This window comes from Buteo buteo, chromosome Z (genome assembly GCF_964188355.1).
Source record: "Buteo buteo chromosome Z, bButBut1.hap1.1, whole genome shotgun sequence".
NCBI classification, from domain to species: Eukaryota; Metazoa; Chordata; class Aves; order Accipitriformes; family Accipitridae; genus Buteo; species Buteo buteo.
In genome coordinates this window covers 80,412,550-80,432,671 of record NC_134204.1, presented here as the reverse complement: position 1 = coordinate 80,432,671, position 20,122 = coordinate 80,412,550, and the positions used below count along the sequence as shown (strand labels likewise).

The 20,122-nt window shown below is 37.6% G+C and overlaps 1 protein-coding gene across 2 annotated transcripts in view; it reads right to left on the bottom strand.

The window, feature by feature from the left end:
• MSH3 (mutS homolog 3) overlaps window positions 1-20,122 on the bottom strand; it is a 118,267-nt gene that overhangs the window by 27,409 nt on the left and 70,736 nt on the right. For both annotated transcript variants that reach the window (XM_075021416.1, XM_075021415.1), the window contains exons 14-19: window positions 16,206-16,393; window positions 12,521-12,689; window positions 8,974-9,038; window positions 7,544-7,660; window positions 5,481-5,588; window positions 1,878-1,992 (exon numbers count right to left, since the gene is read on the bottom strand). In XM_075021416.1, the coding sequence (XP_074877517.1) occupies window positions 1,878-1,992; window positions 5,481-5,588; window positions 7,544-7,660; window positions 8,974-9,038; window positions 12,521-12,689; window positions 16,206-16,393 (762 nt within the window). The remainder of the gene's footprint in view (window positions 1-1,877; window positions 1,993-5,480; window positions 5,589-7,543; window positions 7,661-8,973; window positions 9,039-12,520; window positions 12,690-16,205; window positions 16,394-20,122) is intronic.

The following is a 20,122-nucleotide window of genomic DNA, read 5'->3' as shown; positions in this document are numbered from 1 at the left end:
GTTCATCTGTTAAAATCCATAAATTTCTTGCATGTATTTGGTATCCCTCCAGGGTCCCTCCAACCATGTTTCGAAACTGGCGGCTGGTTTGCAAAGCCAGCTTTCAGAAAGAACATATGCTGTAACATTGGACCAGAGAACCCATCTGCCCTTACAATTCCATGCAACCATAAGCTAACATCTTATTGGAATTTATGGCTGAAGTTAAAAGTACTAAAAGAATCCATGAATATTTGGAGAGGAAATGGGGAACAGAAGAATAAGATGTTTCTTTCAGGGCACTGCAAGAAAGCTTTTCCTAAAGTTAGATATTTGACAATATTTCAGCTGAAAACATGACAAGAGATGCATTTTCCTGCTGATTCAAACACGTTAGTTTAAAACTAGAGGCATTTTAATAAACTGGGTTCCCACCCCCCTCTCTCAAAAAAGAGAGAACTCAAACCAACAGTAGAGCAAGAGTGATTCTACCCTGATCACTTGATTTTCTAATATTCAGTATTTAGAAAGCCAACATAAGAATGGGACTAACCGGGGAAAGTGCATGATGATTACTGAATGAAATGCTGAGGTTTTTTTAAATGCCGTCTGTTGCTTGTCTAGAGTTGACAAATAATTTTGAGAACATTCCCTGAAGTATTGCACAATATCTGTATCATTGTTCAGTATAGAACAGCATTTAAAAATATTTCCTGAGAAATACATACAAATTTGAACGGTGTTTATAACGGCAATGCTCCACACTGACATCTGTTTCATACCTTTTCTACATTTGTTTTATGAAAAGGCAGTTACGTATTCAGAGTTAAGTTGCAAGCATATCTTTCATATTCTTTAAGAACAGACATGTAGTATTTCAGAAAAGATACAGACAGGTAAATATTTAACAAAAAAATGTCAAAAGGACATGTAATTTAAAAGGCAGGTTTTAGTTTTTCAGGAAAGAAAGAAGAACGAAACAAACTAAAATACACTTATCAGAAACAGATATATGAAATAAAACATGGCAATGTTTCCTACCTATGGTAGTTGCATATTTATAGCAATTTTAGGTAATTTAGGTCATATAATTTAGGTAATATTGCACAGAAAAATGTTAAGAACTAGCCCCCCCCCTTCTTTGACCTACTGATAACAACACCAAGGAAATAATAGTCTTACTGCTTCTCAACATCATTCTCTATTGCAAAAAACAACAGCCAGAGGGAGACTTACAGGTAACATACAGCCTGCAAGCCACACCTTGCAGCGGGGGATCTTTATCATATGTTAATATGAAAGGTGTCTTACAACTAATCTGCAGTCTACAGAGTACTTGATACTACATAGTGAAGAGTCAGAGCTCCAAGTCTGCTTTGTCAGATTAAAAAAGGCTGTATGAAATTAATAATTCCAGAAAGAAAGGAAAAAACATAGTAGAGAAATACCTAGCCCCCCCGAGCTATCTTAGAATTAATTTGGAAAACTGAACCTGTAACACGTTACACAGACACTTAACTTGTTGCTATTTTGTATATTAAAAAACTCAAAAAATTGAGATAGTTATGACAAAATGCAGACTCCTTCTGATGACGCTGTTAAAAAAACCTGTAATTATTTGTTTTTAAAAAAGAACCATTTACAACTTTCATTTTGAGATCACCTTTCTTTTCTTTATGCCATTAAGACTGAACAAGGTTATAAAGACAGCATCTGACTGCAAGATATCAGGAAAAGAACAAAACAGATATGGTCATGTCTAGCTATATCTCTCTGAAATACAACCAAGCAGACAATGGTATAATTAAAATATTTATTTTAACTTCCTGGCCAAAAAACAAATCCCAGATTCCTTCCCTTGAATGATTTTGAAGCTCAAACAGTATCTCACTACTTACTGAAAGGTTAGTGGTATTGGGAACATACTGATCCTGTTCTCCCAGTAGTACATCAATCACAGGGTGCCTCCCATTTTTTATAATTATTTCTTGCCGATTATCTTGCACAGTTGGTCTGCAAAAAGGAAGAAACATTAATTTCAATGTTTACTGAAACTGATTATTTATAAGTACTGTAACTAAAGCCTGCAGGAGGGTCGTCCATGATGCAGATTTTTGTGAAAAAATACAAATGACAAAAATTAATTATTGCAATCAAGTACTTCTGAAGATTTCCTTGGTTTCACAAAACCCCTGGTTATAAAAAAAGATAGCAGATAGGATAAAGAAATTTTAGAGTATTTCCTTCATTTTTTCATTACCTAGGGGATGTTTTCAGTTGTTTATATGTATTCTAAAAAACTGGTAAGAACTACAAAATGAACAAGCAATAGCAAAACCCCCAAACTGGAGAACAGTCACCTTTTTTCCCACCACTGCACCAACTTCTGCAAAGTGCCACCTTTTGCAGATACATTTTGTATTGTCAGAATGATCTTGCTGATGAACTGGTCCAGACCATTACGGCATTAAGTCCTAACTGGAGGGTGGGGAGTAAAGAGAATTGTCCCACTACGTACATTATGACTGATAACACATTAACTGTCCATAGAAAGGGCTTACTAAGTTGAACCACTGAAATGACAGTACCTTTTTAGAAATTAATATGCAAACTAGATCAATACTACTTACTTTTTTCCTCTCATCTCAATCCACGTAAAAAGTTTTGTCTCAAATGCTTCCACCTTAGCTGCAAGTTTGTCTACATGTCTACTAATGTAACATATAATTCTGCGTTACATATCTCCATGACTGAAAAGCTCTGTCTCCAAGAGTTGTGTGTTCTTCACAGAACAAAAAATGCAAAAGAAGCACGTTCCACTGAATTATGACTATGATTTCTTTTTTGTTCTCTGCAACCTAGGTTTACTTTTTCATCGTAAACTGAAGTGCAGCATTCAATGGAGGTAAATGTGGTTTCATGCCTCAGCAACATTTTCCTCCACTAGAAGTACAATCACTCTGAAATCAAAGAGCAGTAATTTAGGAAAGTGGCAGCAGCTAAGACAAAGAGAATACTGGAATAAAGCCACAGAATTTTTTTTTACTGGAAATTAACTAACACGTTAGGTGGACTTTAGAGGGAAGACAAGATGTGGGAAATATGATTTTTCTTGGGTTGAAGAATGATGATGCAATTTGAAAGGAAAATGGAGATAAAATATATGGCATATTAGCAACACAAAACACTGGTGAAAGACGTGCAAGCTGATAATGGTGTGGTGTTTTTAGCATAAAGATATTTCCAGCAGTTGTACTGGGATGAAACCACTACAGACAACGTCTTAGGCTTTGGGGACAAAGAAAGGAAATTTCACCCTCCACTTGCTGCATGGGTAAGTTATTTGGAGCTGTAATGTGATGGTCTGAAAAGGGAAGAGCACATACCTAGAAGCACTTCCTCTTGTACCTAGCCACTGTGCATTCAAGAGAGGGAGATGACAGCCAAATGATCCATTTGCCATTTTATAATTCTGCCCCTGTCTTTAGAAATAATTCCCTCTTTTTAAGCGCTCAAGCCTCCTTCCACGTAACTGTGAGACAGGATGTGTTTTCAGGATGCCACGAGCCTTGATGACTGCCTGTTCTGGTTTCAGACAATGGGGCCCGCAGAGGTAAGGCTTCAGCCACAATTATTCAAAAGGTCTGCCCTGCCCTGTGTTCCCACAATCAGACAATCATGTGTCATGCAGCAGGGCGGGCGGGGGGGGGGGGGGTGGAGCGGGAGAAAAAGAAAAAAGCTCTGGAATGCATAACATCCTTTAGTCATGTACTACCTTTTAAAAAGCATTCCTTAAACAAATTCAGTCTGCAGAGTGGATATGCAAACATCAGATGATGTTCTCTGGACTACATATGCCATCATCTTCAGGTATTTAACTTTGCTGCCTGAGTGCCCTGATGTTGTACGTTGTCCTTGTAAAGGACGGGTCTCCCAACACAGGAGTCCTGAGAAGCCTCAAAATTGTAAGACGTGCTTACCTTTCTCCAGCAACTGTGCGGAGCACCTGTGTTCCTGACTTCATGACTCATTTACGTGCCTCAATTAGGGTGACGGGAAAAAATCCTCACTTAATCAAAAAACATTCCTCCAGAATACTTAAATTAGTTAATATGGAGGTCCCATCTTTCTTTCAGTAGCCCTCCAAAATTAATTATTGACATCTTCCCTGCAGCTGAAGTTTCACTGAGAAGTCTCCTTCCTGCCAGTTTATAAGCTCTAAGCCACTTTTTAAAATTCAGTGAATTATTTAAACTCTGCACAGTGAGTTAATTAGATTTCAGTTTGTTTTCTCATCTGAGTATACAGAAATAAGTGAGCAATTACTTTCAAAGAGATTTTCATAGAGGCACACGAGATCCCAAGAGTCCAGAAGTGATCAATATTATCTTTAATGCTGTATAACTTATATGTAAGTTGATTTCCCTCCATCCACATACATTTAATACATGATTTGCTGTATTTTCCACAGGTCCCAAATGTTACTAATTCACATGGTTATTCCTAAGCCATTGTCTGAGCACTTGCAGCGCAGCCCCACAATGACAACGTTTAAGAAGTTACACACAGCACTTTTCAAGAGAGAGTACGTGGACTGTCTGGCAGAGGGAATGGCTGAGGACTGGAAACCAACAGCCCTTGCAGGTGTGTCTACAGTAAACCTCAGAAACAGTAAGCGCTGACCTCTAGGACAGCACTCAGCCAGTTGAAGCAGTGGCTCAGTGAGTGTCCGGTGCCTCTGGGGACAGAGACCTCACAGTATGGAAGAAGGCACCCCAGTGAGACTGACTGTCTCTGTGCGGGTGCGAGAGATGTGGGCTCGTGGTGGTGGGGAAGACCCGAGTTGCAGGGTGTACAGGCTCAGCAGCCAGCTCTGAACCAAACTCTGGCAAAGCAGGACTTGTGGGTTCATGTCTCCCCACCACAGAGAGCAAGGGTGACAGCCTTGGCACCACCAGAGTCCCAGGCTGTGGTGCCTGGTGTGCATGTGTGGGTCTTGGGCAGAGGAAGGTGCACAGCTCATCAAATCTAACACACGATCCTAGGTGAGGCATCATCACTGCTCCGGAAGCTGGCACTAATATTTATCTATTATTTACCTGAAATACATCTTTGAAACATACCTCATACACCTTAGAATCTTAGGTATTAGAAAGACATTATAAATTCAGACCTTGCTGAAAAAAAACAAAAAAAAAAAAGAAGAAGAAAAAATATGCATGCAAAGTCCAACATATATTTATATTTATGTGATATATCACCTACTAGATTCAGGTCAGACAGTAGACAGACAAACATAAGATATTAAATTTGAACTGCAATGTTTACAGATTTGCATTAAGCCCAGAAGTGTTGCTTTGCAAAATCAGATTAAGTTGAAGCTACTGTAAACAATTTTAATAATGCATTTTATTGTAGTACACATATTAAAATCAAATTTATTTTAAATACTCTCTTATAATTCCCTCTAAAATCCTAAATAAAAATTAAAAATTGATTACCTGCAGTAGTCTCCTTGTTTAGCCACCTGAGCCAATGAGAACAGACAGTCGACAGTTGCTAGGTGACCAATCGCTTTAGACACAGGGTGATAATGTTCACTAAAATGGCTATACCAAAACAGGGAAAAATAACAGGAGGAAGAAAAGAGAAAAAAAAAAAATTTCATACAGATACAGAGGTCCTGTCAAAATATACCCCATGCATGCTTCTCACAGGGCTCCTATGGTCTTTAAATCACTCTGAATTCAAATCTCCCAGCAGTGTATTAAGTTACAATATGAGGACACAATCTTAATCAAGACAGACTTCATGCTCCCATTGTAACAGTGAATTCTTTTTAAGCACAAGAAAGCAGGCAAAATGAAATTCATTAGATAGCATATAAAGGGTCTGCAGTTGATCCCTGCTGCCTAAATGAGGTCTATATATATGCCACTGTTATCACAGTAGCAACTGAATTTCAACTGCCAGTTCACCTCAACCATAAGTTACAGTAAAAAAAAAAAAGTAAACTAAAACTGAACCTGCCTGAACCCAGGAGTTCAGTAAAGTTCAGTTTGAATAAAGTATGGTATCTACAACAGAAAATTCCATTTATGGTATTGCTTCCATAATGTACCATAATGATGTTATGAGAAGAACAGTTTTCAGTAGAGTTCATTCTCTTAGTCCTCAAGAATTTCTTTTTTTCCTCTCCTAGTCTCAAAGATACAACATGGAATATAAAACCAGTAGGGGAATGAAATTTAATTTTAATACATAAATAAATAAATAAATAAATGGAGGGGTGGGGAAGAAGAGCATTTTCCTACACACAGGTCTTTCCTTGTTGTATGCTGCTATCATACAACACTATTGAAAACAGCAAAGTGAACGTGAAAAGCAGCAGATCTCAGTAAAGAAAGGTTAAAATAGGTCTACTCAAACTAACATGGCTAGTATACTGACAATACATAACTATTTTTATAGTATTGCAAAGGCAACACATCTAGAGAAGAATGAATCAGAATGTTTTTCTAGTTTCTACCAAATTTTATTTGCTGAATAATTTTAATTGCTGAATTCCTACTAGAAGGCAAACCTTGGCATCAGTTACCTCCAGTGAGACAACTTCAGAAGGAACTTGTTAAGTTTTTGCAGTTGGGAAAAAAGCACAAGTGAAAGCGAGCCAATTATCATTGCATGACATGAGGGATAATTTCAGCGGGTCTGTAACTCATGGAAGTAAAAAAATAATTGATAACCAGACACCTGAAAAATTAAAGGTATTCAGAAATTTGAGAAATATTTTTTAAACTCTCATTTTAAAGATCCTTTGGCTAAATAGTCAAATAACTCCATTCAAAATTCTGATCTGAGACAAACAGATCTTCCGAGACAGTTGTGAGGGACAGTAACACTCCCACTACTTTCCAGCAAACAGACATACAGTCAGTTGCAGGGTTAGCGTACAAAATATAGGGCTATGGAGAATCACACTCAAGCAACTGCTCAAACACCCTGAACATTCCTAACTCAAAAACTGTAAGTAACACTGCAATTGTACTTAATTTATTATTGCTTTTTTTAGTAATGGCACACTTAACAGTGAAGCCATAGTCTATTTCAATTAATATTAAATGTGAATTTGGTTAGTTTGTATAATAAATTCTTTTTTCAATTCACTTACATTGCACTTCAATAATAAACCTACTGGATTCAGTTTCATTCATTTACAGTCAGTTGTACTTTCAGGTTCTTAATGCTATGATATTAGTTTCAAATTTTGAGAGCCACCTTATACATTTAATGGTGTATTTTCATCAGAATTTTAAAATCTAGAGACATCACTGCTGGTCTTGGGACTCAGTCTCGGGACTCAGTCTGCAAAGGTCTTGCCTTCAAATGCTTTAAATTGAAGAACACTGTTTTAATTGACTATCTTTAAAGTTGTTGTGGGCAACATAATTGAATTAGCAACTTTTTTTTTTTAAAGATAAACATTTTTTTTCCCTGTTCTTACAGCAAAAATAAAATAAAACACATAACAATGATAAAAACTGACTCTATTTTGTAAACTCACTCTAAAAAATTTAGCCATTCAGCACTGCAGTCAAGGACTAGCTGCTCCCGGAGCTGGTTCAGATGTCTGTAATTTTCTATAATAAAAGGAGAGTGGAAACGGCTGACAGCTTTTGTGCTGGAAGAGAGAGAAAAGCCAAATAGGAAATCAAGGTTACTAAGCAATCAGTTACACCATCCACGTGCAAAATTGGACTACTTCTCTTATTCTCTGTGAGCCTTGAAAATGGATGTTAAAAACCATATTCTTTTATTGTGGTAACAAATTCTATTGATTCCAGTGATCTTTATTGTGAATAAAGTGATCGGTGACCACACCACTGCCTATTCAGAAGGCTTTTGAAATGTTTTTCACAATGTAGCGTGTATCACTGAAGTTTATATATTTCACAAAATTCTGTTCAGCAATACACTGCACAAACAGATGACTCTTCAGTGACTGACTGCATATACAATGAACTCCAAGAAAAAAAATTCACTTTACAGAGCAAAACTTCATGATAAGCCTGCAATAAACTTCGTAGATCTTGCTAGTTTCCATTTATTTTAAGGACTCACTTTGGCATTCCCAGGCATTCTTTTACAAAATCCAGATTAGCTGTAATTTGTTCTTCATCATCTTAATTCTGGCTAATCTGTGCACTTTTAATACTGAATTCTTGCATAAATGAATAGAACATCACTTCAGAGTTCACCTTGATTATGCCTATTTCTGGTGTGAGATGTCTGTGCACACATTATACACCAGGCCTTGTAGAGAATTCAGCATTTACATGGACTCTACGCATCATAACATTAAGGTATTCAACCTGTTTAAATAATAAAACAAATGACTGAAAAGAAAAAAGTCAGCTATATAATTCAGTCCATCTCTGTTTCACCTACTGGAAAAAGTATCCAAAACTATCTAAAATTATGCTTATATAACACTAAGTACCAAAGCGAGCAAAGCTTGTCTGTATGAATAAGTAAAATGACATTTTAAATACACTGAGTTTATTGAGATGCACAGACAGGTATTTGCACAGCTACCTTTACCTTTCTGAATAAACTAAGAACAATCAAAATTCTATGAAAGATTTGCATGTACAAACTACGGGCACAACTGAATCAAGACCATAGTTTTGACACCAGTTCATGTACTTTAAAAGATTAAGCAAGTAATATAGTGCACTAAGGATCTACCATGTAAAAACAAGCGTTTTAATAACTTAGTTTTTTTCAGTTTGGTTTTGTTTGCTTTTAAGCAAAACTTATTATGGGCAATAAAGTAACATAACAATTTTTTTTTGTTGGTTTTCAGTTTAAAAAGAAAAAACAAAACAAACACATGGAGCAATGAGAATGTGTACGTAATTAATTGTAATACCAAAATACCACTTTTTTTCTTAAATATTAAAATAGAACAAACTTCAAAGACATTTTACATACCTACTAACCATAACCCAGTCAGATGGCACAGATGATTTATGGGAATTCTTGACTTCTATCATAAACTAAAATAAACAGAAATGTAGTATCATGACAAGTTAGGAAGACGACAGAACCACAATCATCATATATCAAGAAATCTGCATGCATCAAAGGAAAACCATATTCAGCCTGAAGAGACTGAGCAGACCAGAAGCTAATGTTCTTTTTCCCCCAGAAGTGAGAGTTATAACACACACATTTTCTGCCAAAAGACCAACTCCTATCTTGAGCGGTTCTTGTGCCCTACCATGTTGCTGCCCCATCTCTGCCCTTCTATTCCTCCATCCCCTAACACACTCTCCTCATCTCACTCTTATCAAGCCAAAACCAGACTAAAGCTAGTAAGTCTTGCTTACCTGCTCCTGACCAGGCCTTGTAGAGAATTCAGCATTAACATGCACTCTACTCTATATACCACCTGTACTGAGGCTACTCCTTATCAGCAAGTTGTGCCTTCCTGCCTAGGGATCAGTGATTCATACTGAGCCATAGTTACCTATAACAGGTCACAGACAAGAGCTCAAAATCTCAAATGCTAGCACTGTATCTACAGTACCTTGCTTCAAGTTTGTATCAGCTTAGGGTCAGAAAGGGAAGGAATAGGGGAAACCAGTAATAATGGCAAGAGGTTCAGTGCACTGAAGTTTACACAATGTGTTTATTGCAGTATTTTATATAATTCATGTTGGTTATCTTCGTACCATTAGCCTGAAGTCCTAGATGTAAAAGAATTCAGGCATTCTTAAATAAAAGAATTCAGTTGGAAAATGAATTTCTAGCAGAGATTAGATTAACCCACAATCTGATCACCTTTACAGAAAACCATGAGACTCTCATCTGACAAAGCTTTTCCATTACAGTTAGTACGATTTAGATAAAAGCTTCCACACCTCACCAGAATAGCCAGCAATCATCTTCAAGTACAAACAAGAATAATAATCCTAACATGAGCACAAGACTCCAGCAAAGATGAAGTGCACTAGTTCTTAATTCACCTAAGACACTTTTAAAATATTTGGTACTGTAGAAACCCTGAAATTGCATAATACACACAAGACAGACTGAAAATGGGTAGAAGCAGAGATCTGCAAAGATTTGAAAATGAGCCAACTGCTCTTGCCACTAGTGGCGTTGCTGATGTGCTGGTATTACAGTTTTTTCTAAAGTTCATCTCAAAACAATTAAACATGCTGTGTTTATGAAAGGAAGACAGAAAATAGTACCACATTTATGTCTATGCTGGATGCCTACCCAAACTCAAAACAGCCTAAGTTAACACAGCCAGTTCAATTGCCTGGTTTGTGGCTGGTGAGAAACAAGCAGAGAGGTTGCAATCTTCTTCAAAACAACAAAAGCATTTGCTTTTTCGTCCTTTTATTCTTAGCCTTATTAAATAAATAATTGCAGTATTAAATAAACTGGGACCAAAGCACTGCTTATGCAATGCAAGAAGCAAATACTTTCCAAATGCAGCAATTTCTCTCTAAATCCTGCCTGAAACAAATAGCAATGCTATCACTATCTGGAGAGCTTTCTGTCCTGTTTAGTGCACACTACGAATTACGTTAGAGGTCTAGAAACAAAAAGGTAAGATAGATACAGGTGTAACCTTATATCTTGGAAAAGGTATGTGTCAACTGGATCTTCATCTGAACTCTAACAGGAACTTAACAAATGTAAGTTAACACACAGTGGGCTGACTCTGAAAATCTAACCATGTATTCATAATCATGGGTTTGGGGGCACACATGGCAGAGTAAATAGTTTGACACCCCCCCATCCCTCCGCCCAAGAAGGCCTGTTCCCTGAACAGATGTTCAGAGTAGGGAGATATGTAAAAAAAGCTTCCTGGCAGCTTCTCTCTTTCAGAACTAGCAAACCATGAACCTGTTTCTGCCCAGGTCTGTTGTGAAGAAGCATTTGAATGCTAGATCTATAAGAGTGCTACAAGAACATAAGAAGAATATACCATATAGATCTGAGGAAGAAAGAGCTCAACTCAAAGAGAATCTTGTTATGCCTATGCTCTGCTCCTCCCTTACAATTCCTTTTCCATTACTTCCATTCCTTTAGTGTCTTTCCTCACTGACCACCTTCTCTAATCCTTCCTCTACTCCTCTTTTGATGTCTATGAAACACCCATACCAGATGTAATTAAATATTAGCTATCTCTAACCTCTGCAGCTCCTTTCATGAATATACAAAATAGATCTTTTTGTCTGCAATGGTTTCTGAGCCACCCCCTGCTACAAAGGCCTCCTCTCCTAAATGTGTGTGTAGTGACTGGTGGTTTCTGCAACTCTCCTGTCCAGTTCACTTCTGATTACTTCCTCAGATGCTCTCCTCTCTCTGATTAATTCTTCTCTTTGCCTTTCCTTCACACATGTGTCATCATCCACCTCTTCATCCACCCTCTCTGAGAGAAACCTTTCAAATCCTGGCTCATCCCTTCCTCACACAATAGTCAGACGCACTCTTCCATGTTTCCTCTTGGACTTCAGCATACATGCTGACAGCCTACCCAGCTCTTCAGCCAAGTTTCCTCTTCTCAGCTTCACCATCAAAAGAAATATCCACCCGAGGTCTTTATCAAATGCTGCTATTATCTCTAACTCATCCCTTCTCACGTTCTCTCTCACTTTCAGCATTGCCTGTCTGCTCCCTGCTCTGTCTCTTGGGTCTTCCTCAGCTTCCTAGGTCCTCACCTTTCTCTCCTTCCTAGGTGACAGGGGGCTGCTTCCAGCTCCTTCCCTCCCTATCCTCACCGATTCATCTCTTTTACTCCCAACTCTCCTTCAGTTTCCTAACTCCCTTCTTTTCCCAATTTTCTGTGGAGTTCTCCCCAGCCTTCCTACTCTCAGTTCCCAAAGGACAATGCTGAACAGTGCTACCTCAACTGCTCCTTTCAGTTCCCCCCCAGATCTGACAGGATCTGTCATCTCTTTGTTCTTGCACTGAACTTCTCAGTTTGCTGGAGCATGGCCTGCCCACACTTGCACAGCAACTAGCAAAAAAAAGCTCCAGTCCGCAACAACCGTTTCTAAGAATTAAAAGTAAAATAACATTTATCATTCTTTAATACTGTTCCTCTGCTCTCCCGTCTTTCAAATTACAGTCTTAATCAGTACTTACAAATCATTTTACCATTCTTCAAATTAACCTAATGCTATGCTTCCTGGTTCTCTGAGAATATTTCAGCACTTAATAGCCACATAATTAACCTCGGACATATGCAAGTGTTTTTACATATACAGAAGAGCAAAGCATTACTGAACAAAATTCAACTGTGCTAAAATGTTTTTATTATTTAAATCAGTAAAGTAATTGACAACAAATAAAAAAGTGGCACTATGACAAAACTGTTCTTTAAAGTTGTACAAAAGGTTATAGTCAAATGACCTCATCAAGTATCATACTAAATGAAGGGAGCTCTAGTTAAGTCTGACTTTTAAGTTATTTCCTGGACAAGAAAGGGTACAGTCATACAGAATAGATAGCGTATTACCTCTTGACCAGAAACTGTAACATACTCTGCAGAAGGATTCTTAATTTGTTTACGAATGTCCAGCAGATGCAATTGGATTTTAGAAAGCACATCCAGGATCTCCTCCTTTCTCTTTCTGATGACAGGGAAGTCTGTAAGGTCCTTGAACAATTGGGTTTTATCTCCAGTCCTATCCATAAGAAGCGTAAGATAAAATAACAGTAAAATCAAAGATACGTTCTCCAGTTCTACTGGCTACATGCATATTTTTATTAGTTATTCTCATTTGTTTTAACACTAGCTTTATTCCTCTCTAAATACAGCTTTTCTGTTACTTGGCCATAGTACAGCACATTTACTGAAAGCTGCCATACACACTACATAAACAGAAAGGCACTTTGTATATGCACTTTAAGAGGCCACACCAAGTTACGCCCCCCCAATGTATTCAAAACCAATCTATTCCTGTTCCTTTCTACTCTATCATACTATGCTCCTTCTTCCATACCAAACCCTGCTGACTCGTTTTTTTTGTTGTCTCTGAATATGCATCCTGCAGCTTTCTGTTTGCTCTCCTTTGGTCGAGCAGAGCTAGAAAAGGAAGCACAAGAAAGATCATTCCCTTCTGTCTCAATTCATAAATCTGGCATGCAATTGCTGCCCCAACCTGGAGCATCCCAAGTGCCAACAACATCTTTGTCATGATTAAGTGTGAAGCTTTAGATAATTGCTGCATAACGTGAACACAGATTTTTGACATATTTAGAATTTGGCTATATTTGTGCAGATTTTCATGAGGAATGCAAAGAAAAATCCCTCCCATGAGGCCTTCATCAAAGCAGGATGTCATTAGGAATTTCTCAGACTAGCTTTCTTCTCTTCTCAAGAAAAGATTAACCAGAGCATTTTTTAATACATGCAAAACAATGCTCTTTTCTAGTCTCACTGTCAGAAAATGACAGAATTGTTTTGGCTGCACTATCTCAGCTCAGGATTGAAACCTGAAACAGACAATGCCATTCAAATGTTTAAAATTGGGAAGCTGAACAACCTATTAAAAATATGGTTGTCATAAAAAAAATCAAAAATTCAACTTATCCTAATAAGTATCAGGCAAACAATAGAAAGCAGTGCAATCAGCCCTAAGTTAACTGGAATACACATTTGTATTTCAGAGCAAATACAAAACTGTACCAGTTAATTACATAATTACCCTGAAATCTAATATTTGGAGAGCAAGTAATTAGCAAACTGAAAGTAATAAAACTTAGACGTAATAAAAGTCTAATATTCTATCTACTCCGATACCCCCTTGCCTGAGAATGAAACTACAACTGGAGCCAGTGACCAGACAGGTAACACAAAGCTGTGCTTTGATTTTGCATTACATGGAAGCAGTTATTATATAAGTGACAGTAAAAATACCATTTTAAAATACAATACTAATTTTTAGAAATGATTTTGTGCTGATTAGACGTGTTTCCATGGGAATGCAAGGAAAAAAGATAGCTAGTAGCCAGCAGCTGATTGTGAAGACTGTCACTGCTATGCGATACCTACCAAAAATTTAAAACTTGACAGTTTAAGAAAACACACAAAACCCCAAATCTCGAACTCCCCCTAAAAACCCTGGAGGATAGAGATACTTTTGAAAACCACTACAGGATTTTATCCACATAATAAAATTAACACATGATACAGTATACTTAGGTGTGGCAAGTGTGTGCACATATGCATATGAGTAGTCACAATGATTTCAATGAAAGAAAGGTTTTTGAGTACAAAGAATATTGCCATACAAGTTTGAGATATATAAGGGCCAAAAGGTAAGTTATTTTAGTCATCTTGAATAAATGCAAATAAAATATATGCATTCTGCAGATCAATGATGGTATATTCTACCTACACTGTTATATCTTATTTTTGAATGCTATTCTAGCCATCATCAATATAGTGACAGAAAAACCCTGTATTTTAAACCTACCTACAGTAAATCTGGTACAATTAAGATACAGGCTGTTTTCTCATAACCTGCCACAACTATAATTGGATACCATGCATCAGTAGAAATCTCATAATCCCACCTGTCCAATGGGCATAGCAAATCCTGCTACCCTTCTCAACTTCTAAATTTACATACCATGCATCTGTCTCTAATTCAGAAGCAAATAAAAGTAAGTTCTAGGCTTTAATTCTTAAATTTTCTTTAATTTCAAGTCTCAGAGAAATATAAAGAGGATTTTTATAAATAAGTTTGATGTTTATTTTTAGTCTGTTTTGAAAATAAAAGATCAAGACTATGCTGCCCCAGTATAACTACACATTAAATTATGTACCATATCTTTTATCAAAGAATCTCTAGTTATATCACAGTCAACTGTATCTCATAATATTACACATGAGGAAAAGTTCAAAGTTAAATGAAACTTGCTTATAGCAGGGAAGTTTAGGATGATCTGGATATAAAGCTGGATGATACTCATTTTTTGTTCAGAATGTCCTCTCAACCTGTTGTGTAAACAAAAACAACACCAAAAGGAGACCAAAAACCTGCAGAGTCAAGCGCTCAGAAAGGTTGCTTGTGCAAGCCAGACAGGCTGCCTCTGTGCCTAGTAGCATGAGAGAACCTTTTTTAGAAGATTTTATACTGCTTTTTTTTTCTGACAGACAGTGACCTTTACTGGTCACAAGGTATTATCCTAAATCCTGGCCTCTGAGAGGTTTTTTTACACATCCCTCCCCTACTGAACTCATGTTCTTGCTTTACTATTCTGCATCTTAAGACTCCTGCTACCTTCTTCCTCTCGTTAAAACTAGGATCTAGGGGTAACAATGGAGGCAGCAGTTCTTCAGAAGAAACAGTATACAACAAATTCTTTAAAGACACTCTCCCTTATAACGCATATTCATTCCAATTCAGCATCTTCTTCCTTTGTCTATCATTTTTTTCTTGGACCAACGAAGGACAGAATTAAGATACAAAAGGGCAGACAGCCTCCTTCCTTCCAGGTCACCTCTCCAAGACTGCAGGAACACAATTGCAGGGAAAAGCCTGATCACACCCAGAGCCTAAGGTAGGTGCTCGTTCAGTCATTCTCTAGAGGGAGTCCACAAACAGGGCACTAACCCCAGAAATGCTCTGATGGGGTACAAATCACACAGGCTACATGGAATCTTCAGAGCTATTAAACTTTACATTCTCTGTCATTAGTAAGTATGTAAAGAGATTTTTTAATAAGCATAGGGGGCACTCAAAGCTCTGATGAATTTTCACAAAAATAGTAAAAGGCATACTCCTGACAGCAGAGCAGCCACTCTGCTGAAGGTCAAGTCTCTCTTCAAAAGGAATAGCTTCTCTATTTAAAAAAATAATTTAAAAGTTGTTAAACAAATTAACATGAGCAAAACATATTTTGCTCTAAATTCAATCCCCAAAACAGCTGAAAAACTTTCAAAAAATTATTCAGCCTGAGGCAGACACCTACTAGGCAAAATATTTGCTTAGTTTAACTTTAAAAAAAAAGAATATAAGCTGTAGAAAACAACCACCCCTGCTTTAACTATAAGCAACCTGTAGACATGTAAATATAAACCCCAAAATATAAAACTACAGTATATTAAAATAAGATGCATAATTCACGTAAGTGAATACATTTAGTCAGAAAGCCTATGAGGTATGGAAGATTCATCTATTTTCTCTACTTACTTGGCTGCTTCTTCATTAAGGATCTTTAAATAATGTTTTACTGGGGAGAGAAGTTCTGGGATTTCCAACAGTGCATTTTGTAATAGAGGAGTTTTCACATGAGAATGTATGACTGGAACAAGAGCTTGAATTTCCAAGTCCAGACGAGACAGGGTGCTGACTATTAAGAAGAACTCTTGGGTTGAGCACTGAGAAAGGAAGCAATGTCTAAATCATTACAATGTATTATATTTTCATTAAATCCTACAGGTTCTTTTGCTTTTTGAAAATGAGACAGAATAAAATTAAAATGTAACACAGCTGCATAATCTTATCACATGCAAAAGATTAAAAAAGCATACTAATTGTTTCAACCATTGTCATTAGGAATCAGTCAAGAGCTGATTTCCGTTATTCCTGTTGCTGGATGGAGATGTGTAACATATGCAGTAGACAAATAGCAGAAAAATGGGCCAATAATGTGCAAACAGAAAAAAAGCAGGTTGGTTAATTTTATGAGCACCACAACTTGTCCATAAGGGCTTGTGGATCCGTGTGTGCTGTTATCTGAATCCCCAGGCTGCTGTTTTGGCAAGAGAGGGTTTGGAAAGACAAGGTCAGGTGCAGACAGGGAGAGTCTTGGAACAAGAACACAGGAAAGTAAAGAAAAAAAACCCACAGAAAGAGAAAACCAGCAGTCACCGCTTAAAGTTCGCGTAGCTTTTGCCAGCTTCAGCCTCCGGCTGGTTACTCTGAGGTCTATGTGATGAGAAGACTAAGAAGAACGCACTAACCCAAGTCTTTGTTTTTCATCCTCTCCTCATCACAGAGTTATGAAAGAGATTCTTCTATTTCTTTCAGTCAGCTAGCCAGGGTATCATCAAAAGGGAATCTCCCAGATTGGAGCCAATAGCACACAGCACTTTCAGAGCTTGCTTCATGATATCCACAGAGTTTGAGCATATTGGTTTCCTTAAAGCAGCTTCTCACCAAAAGCAGTGACTTGAAAGAGCAAAACTCCTCTCCTGTTAACCATTAATTTTACTTCTGATGCAGCTCAAATATTTTGCTGTTCGATTCTAGAGGCTCTTCAGTGTTAACATAGTTTGTTACCTTTAGCTCATTTTCAAGAATTAGCCATCAGGGTCAGGATTTTGCAAGCAGTTAACAATCCTAACAAAACAATTCGCCTCCTGCCACACTCCTAATCCCCCCCCACTCAGTTGTCCCATTCAACTCTCAGTCACCCAAGGTACTCACGCTCCACCTGCAGGTAACAGCAATTCTGAAGTGGTCTTTACAGAAGTAAGTTTGCATTTTGCTACACCATATTTGTATACTGAATGGAAACCCAGTCCTATGAGACACTTAATGCCTTCAAACCCTGCTGAATTCAGTGGCACTGCAGGTCATTTCCATTGCAGAACGATTGAAAAAAGTTGTCTATAAATAATTATGCTGATATTTTTTCACATTTTACTGATCTGTAGAAACACTCCTTCTTCGGTCTTCTGAACTTCTCCCATCAGTCAACTGACACCACTGAAAAAACCACTTTATTTTCCTCACCTGAGGATGCAAGGAAGGCAGTAGGATATAGTGAATACTTCTACTATAACATTCTTTGTATGCCGCATCCTTCTCTTCCTACATTTTTTCTCTCTCCTACTCAGGCAAAATACAGTCTAGAATTTAATTTCTGGTCAGTATTTTGTGGTGATCAGTACAACATTGATTACAGAACATGTAGGCTTCAGTGAATCACTATTTCATAAAACATGTCTACATTTTTTGTTATCCCTTCTCTTTCAATTTCTCCCCAGAGATAAATTTTTCTTTCTTTCCTTCCCACACCCATATGCAAGAACTAAGACATTTATCTCATCTATTACACTGTAGTTATTTCTCCCAAGTAACTTCTGTACCCAGACACAGAAGTAAGTATTAACAAAAATGCTGGGCTGGAAAAGAACATTTCTCTCTGTCCCCACATATGTAAACCCTAAAGTAAGTTTGCTCTGTAATGCCTACTAGCCCTTCAGAACATGAAGGCCATCTAAACTGAACCTTCTGAAAACCACAAAAAATAAATTTAGGTACAGTCCAGTTACAGCCTTAGCCGCCTTCTCATTAAATACATGTCACTACTGTGACCAGTGATGGGAGAGTGGCCTCCATGCTGTATAAACATGGGATAAAGATACATCTAAACCTGCAGCCTTGGCAATTTACTATGGACACTGGAAGTTGTACATAACTGACTAAGGCTAGCAAGAAAATAATTTATAAGGTTACTTGCTGTGTTCATTGATTTGCTGTATCATAAAGACTATATTAAACAAAAATCAAACAAAAATCATTCCTAGACATTTAAAATGCATTCCATCACATGAGTAAGTAAATGTAACTGAAGATATCTTAAAGCCAGTATCTGTTAGATACTCTCCAACTAACCTGAAGCATGGCTGTGTGCTGAAGAATTGCACTTGTCATACCAAACAGGCAAGGTTGGTAGATATTTGACCAAAGGAATATGCAGTTTAACCAAGGTATTTCATGACATTCGGGAAGGCCAGAGAGATTACATGCTGAATGCTGCTGGAAAACCTAAGTTGTTCTTTGTTTCAGATCCGTGGAAGTTAGAGATAGAAGAGACCCATTAGGTGGTGTCCTGGTTTCAGCTGGGATAGAGTTAATTTTCTTTCTAGCAGCTGGTATAATGTTGTGTTTTGGATTTAGTATGAGAAGAATATTGATAACACACTGATGACTTCAGTTGCTGCTAAGTAGTCTTTGTACTAAGTCAGGGATTTTTCAGCTTCTGATGCCCAGCCAGCAAGAAGGCTGGAGGGGCACAAGAAGTTGGGAGGGGACACAGCCAGGACAGCTGATCCCAACTGGCCAAAGGGGTATTCCACACGGTGCGATGCCATGCCCAGTGTATAAACCAAGGAGGGTAGATTGCTGCTCAGGAACTAACTGGGCATTGGTCGGCGAGCAACTGCACGGTGAAGCACTTGTTTTGTATATTCCAATTCCTTTATTATTATTATTGTAATTTTATTAATATTATTATTGTCTTCCTTTGTGTCCTATTAAACTGTCTTTATCTCAACCCACAAGTTTTACTTCCCCCCCCCCCCCCCCCCCCCGATTTTCTCCCCCATCCCACTGGGTGGGGGGGAGTGAGTGAGCGGCTGCATGGTGCTTAGTTGCTGCCTGGGGTTAAACCACGACAGGTGGTTTCCCTGCAACTGCTCAATTTTTCTCCATGAGTTTTCTTTTTGTCTGTTCTCAGGCCCTTATATTCCAAGAAACTATGTGCTTACCACTTCCTTTCAGAAACTAATCCATAAAGCGATAAGTATCACCATGTAAAAGTTTTATCAGATAGCCTAGATTTCCCTTCCATTAAATTAATCCCAATATCTCTAGTTTTACGCTTTTGTATTACACTAACTCAACTCCTTCTTCGCTGTTAACACCCTTCAAGTATCTCTAAATCTTCTGTTCTCCTTTAATCATCAACTTAACCAAACCATAATCTTTTAATCTTTCTTCATAAACAATCCATTATTCAGCCTCATGAAAACTTTAGTTCTCCCCTGCACTTGCTGCAATTTATCAACATCTTTCTGATAATGCGGAACTTACTTATTTTATCTTGTAAAAGCTCCAACAACAAAATAAAACAAAACAATAAAGCAGTAAATCTGTCAATGGCATTTGAAGTCAAAGCACAAAGGAAAGCTCTGAAAGACTAAACAAATGATAAATCCAGGCTTGGACTCAAAGTCAAAGTAAAATACAGTATGACTGACTGCATCATCATCATCAACCTTGATGCAGATAAAGGATAAAATTCTGCAAGACTTCCCTTGACTACAAAATGTACTCAAGGAGGCAAAGGCTGAAAGCCCTGCCACACAAACTTGCAA